This window comes from Anarrhichthys ocellatus, unplaced genomic scaffold (assembly GCF_004355925.1).
Source record: "Anarrhichthys ocellatus isolate YVR2014 unplaced genomic scaffold, GSC_Weel_1.0 scaffold585, whole genome shotgun sequence".
Lineage (NCBI taxonomy): Eukaryota > Metazoa > Chordata > Actinopteri > Perciformes > Anarhichadidae > Anarrhichthys > Anarrhichthys ocellatus.
The window spans coordinates 1-4,359 of NW_022280559.1; the positions used below are offsets into that span (position 1 = coordinate 1).

The 4,359-nt window shown below is 43.5% G+C and overlaps 1 protein-coding gene and 1 long non-coding RNA gene across 2 annotated transcripts in view; both read left to right on the plus strand.

Moving 5' to 3' along the window:
* Window positions 1–994: 994 nt before the first annotated feature.
* On the plus strand, window positions 995–2,355 carry LOC116376764 (uncharacterized). The gene is made up of 3 exons (XR_004212146.1): window positions 995–1,101; window positions 1,298–1,324; window positions 1,957–2,355. It is a non-coding gene; the product is annotated as an uncharacterized LOC116376764 (long non-coding RNA).
* Window positions 2,356–3,580: 1,225 nt separating this feature from the next.
* LOC116376765 (N-acetylglucosamine-6-phosphate deacetylase-like) overlaps window positions 3,581–4,359 on the plus strand; it is a 22,942-nt gene continuing 22,163 nt past the window's right edge. The window contains exon 1 of the mRNA XM_031838235.1: window positions 3,581–3,702. Coding sequence (XP_031694095.1) covers window positions 3,581–3,702 — 122 coding nt within the window. The remainder of the gene's footprint in view (window positions 3,703–4,359) is intronic.

Consider the following 4,359-nt stretch of genomic DNA (forward strand, 5'->3'; position numbering starts at 1 on the left):
TGGAGATGGGCTTTCATACTACAGAGAGTGCCGCTGATGCTGAGGGAAGATATGCAGCAGCTTAACTCGTCCTCACGGTCCTGTAGGAAGAGTCACCTGATGGAGGAAGAGTCACCTGATGGAGGTAGAGTCACCTGATACCTGCGTGTGCTGCCGAGGCGGCAGAGGCTGGTCCCTGTGGAGGGAAACGGACTGAACAAGCAAACATAAACGAGACGTTGTGGCGGGGGGGCAGGCTGAGCCCTGCATGTGTTCTTCTTGGCGGCCACAGTTGGACCTTGGCCCGGGCATGCACAGACCTGCCTCTACCCACAATGCTAGGCGGGAGACTCACCGAGCCGCTTGCCGGACTTGGACCAGGAAGAGCATAAACACGCAGCATCGTAGTAGCCTCCTCCACCTCGCTGCGTCTCTTAATGACTCCTTTCTTTTTTTCCATTCTCTCAAACACTCGTCGGATTCCAGCACACGGCTTTGGCCTGCATTCACCACAGAGGATACTTTCTCTCTCTTTCCTCTCCTGCTCCCTTTTCCAAAACTTTAATTTGATTTCTTTATGGTCTTTGTCTGTTTTCACAGCGGAGGGTGAAAGCTTTTTTAAAAAGCTGCTGCTTTACATATCTTAGACTCTACGCCCTCAATAGGTGAGCTGCCGTGGCGACGGCAGTGAATAAAAGGGCCTCGTCCACACAACACCCGGTCAGGTCCGGTCCAAGCCATCCCGTTAAAGAGTCCAATACTGTATGACCAAAGACCTGCAGAATTAATGACATGAACTCTGTGTTTACTGATAATTAGCAACATGCTAATGCTAATATTTATACCATGCTAAGCTGACGTTAGCATTTAGCTTACAGTACAGCCTCTCAGACTGTAGTCTCTGTTCTTCCCCCCCCCCCTAAAATAAGGATGAAAACACTGCAGCTCTCAGTTTGGGTTTAATATGTGATCTAATAACCCGTAGAGTCGAGGAATGATTGACTTCACAAGAGGAAAGTGACGCCGCCACCAACCGGCACTTTAAAAGTCAGCTTCCAACATTTGAACTCTTCAGACTTTTAACGTCACACAAGGAGACGTTATTATTTATTCACTGTCCAGGTATGGATCCACCTTCAGATTCAAATTCAGATTTCAGCTGTGTGTGTGTGTGTGTGTGTGTGTGTGTGTGTGTGTGTGTGCGTGTGTGTATGTGTGTGTGTGTGCGTGTGTTGCATTCTGCTGGTTATTATATAAGTTAATGGCTGAGCAGTGTGTCTATGAAGTTTATGACACCTTCTCCTCGTCTGTTCCTCAGCATCACTCCTGTCCTCTTCACAGCTGGGTGAGTCAGAGGGGGAGGTGTGTGTGTGTGTGTGTGTGTGCGGGGGATGATCTTTACACCCCCCGCCAGGGATCAGACAAACACTTATTAACTGAGAGGAATGCAAACAGGCTGGAGCTGAGAGGCAGGACAGCATAGGGTGGAGGTGGGGGGTGGGGGTGGGGGCTTGAAGAAAGAGAAAGGAGAAAGAGGAGAACCCCCCCCCCGTCTTTCTCCTCCCTTTACTTCTTGTAAACTCCCCTCCCAGGAGATTGATCATGAACAAAGAAGCTGCTGAGGCTGCAGACGGCCGTGATGACCACGGTGTTCATGAAGGACAGGAAGTGACATCACACTTGATTTCAACTTATTCCATTATTCTATTCTTTAACATTCATTACCCAGTTGTTTTTTTAAGTTAAGATAAGTCAAGCTAAATTAAGATAAGATAAGTTATGTTAAGATATGTCAAGTCAAGTTTAGATGAGTTAAGTTAAGTCAAGATAAGAGAAGTTAAGTCAAACTCTTAATGACCTGTGCATGCATAATGAGGCTTTTACCTGTAGAGTCAATCAACAGAGATTGATCAGAAAGTGTCATGTGATCATGACCTGAATATCTTGTGATGGACTGTCTTCTGTGTTTGGATTCAGCTTCCTGTTTATCTCAGCTACCAGCTGTTGGAGACTATTGGTTGGTCCAGAGGAGCAGTGGGAGGCTGCAGAGGGAGGGTCGGCTGTCAATGAGGACAAATGACTACAGATTCAGCAGATTAGTGAAGTGAGTGGAGGAAAGAGAGGACACATCATGAGGACGTGTTGAACCTTTGTTTGCTAATGGCTTTGACGTTTTTACCCCAACTGTTTGCAAACGATCCAAAGCTCTCACGTCACGTCAGAGGACGTCAGGTTGTTGAACTTCCTCCTCCTCAGAGTGACGATGAAGAGAGAACAGAACATCTGGAACACGGACTGAAGGGAAATGTGTTTGATGTGATATGTGATGTCCAAAGGGTCGGAAGAAAAGATGCAAGCAGAAGATGCAGCGATGCAAAGCCCAAAGATTTAGTGTTAGTTAAGATTAGTTAAGTTAAGTTAAGATAAGTTAAGATAAGTTAAGTTAAGTTAAGTTAAGTTAAGTTAAGTTAAGATAAGATAAGATAAGTTAAGTTAAGTTAAGTTAAGTTAAATTAAGTTAAGTTAAGATAAGATAAGTTAAGTTAAGTTAAGTTAAGTTAAGATAAGTTAAGATAAGTTAAGTTAAGTTAAGTTAAGATAAGATAAGATAAGTTAAGTTAAGTTAAGTTAAGTTAAGTTAAGTTAAGATAAGTTAAGTTAAGTTAAGTTAAGTTAAGTTAAGTTAAATTAAGTTAAGTTAAGATAAGATAAGTTAAGTTAAGTTAAGTTAAGTTAAGATAAGTTATGATAAGTTAAGTTAAGTTAAGTTAAAACTAGAACCATCTGATAAATATTATATTATCGATATAATCAGCTGATATTAGTAAAAGAAGAAATATTGGCACCATCAGTTCCAGACATGGAACATTTCGGACAATTATATGTATAAATGACGTTTATATAAAACTAAATATGAGACTTAATGTCTGAGATTCTGTTTGTTCTGAATACAAGAGAGATTTTATTTTAAAATATGACTCATCTCAAAACATCAGAATATTTTTGTATTTCATGAAATTTTTATTTATTTAGGAAACTTAAAGAACCTAATAAACATCCTGAAAAGTTAAATGCTTACTGTAAAACGTTTAAACGCTGAAAGAAACATATTCAAATGTCTTGTTTGATTTCTCAAAGATGTTCAGTTTAATGTCGTAAACTGAGAAACGTGTTTCTTCTGCAGCCTCCAGCTCACCCCCCCCCCCCCCCCCATAAAGCGGACGCGGCGCCCCTGAACTCAGCACACACAAACTTGGCTGCTCATTGAGCTCCACCAACAAACCGGTGGGATTAAAGGAGTCGGGGTGCTGAAAGGCCACCACGCAGACTCTGGAGTTAAGCGTCCGTAAATGAGATGTGGCGACTCCAAAACAAAGCTACTGTGTCACTCAGTGGGGGAACGCTGACGTCACGACTCACAAAGGACCAGGGTGAGAGGGGGGGGGGCAGTCTGTAAAATCTAGCAGGACGTCCTGGTTCTCCTCTCAAATATGCACCAGAGCTGCTGCCAAGTCTTCTTCTGTTTGTGTCCACACAGGAGCGTTTGCACTGTGTCCTGGTGGAGATGGACTCTCTGATCCATATTGGGGGGGGGTCTCTCATGGCCTCCTCATGGTCTCTCATAGTCTCCTCACGGCCTCCTCATGGCCTCCTCATGGGTGGCCTGGTTTGGCCGGAGGACTCTCGTAGTGGTCTCCATGGGGATGAGCAGGACCTGGGGAGGTATCCGGCTTACTGGAAACGTGGTTTATTGTTGACTTTCAGGAATGGGGGAGGGGGGAGGGGGGGGGGGGGACCAGAGGGGGGGGTGTGTGGGTGTGTGTGTGTGGGGGGGGGGGTTGCTACACTTCCTGGTTCTTTTTGGTTTCTACTTCGTCCTGCTCACCTCACAGCTCACCAGCTTATACTGCCGAACATTTATGGAGAAATACTGCAAGTTAAAGTACTGTGGTTGAAGTATCAAAGGTACAAGTACTCCCTAAAGTACTTCCTAAACTAACACTTTATAACTTCAGACGATAAAGAAACATTCTCAGATTAAAAGACCTCCAGACTTTACAACATGAATTATAATGGAAGTTATAAAGATATCTACATGCTGTTTAATATGTAGAGTGTACTTATGAAAGTACTTTGGCACACAAAGCCAGAACAGAAGTATCCAGAACTCAAGAGAGGTTTGTGTTTAAATGTTGTGCTTTAGCTCCCTCTCCTGCTCTGTAGCTTTAAGTACTGAATACTCACACACACACACACACACACATATAAATACACACACACACACACACACACACGCATGCATACACGTGAAATACATTAAATTAAATTAAGCTGAGAATACTGCTGTACTTTTACTGCATGGAGCTGAGAATACTGCTG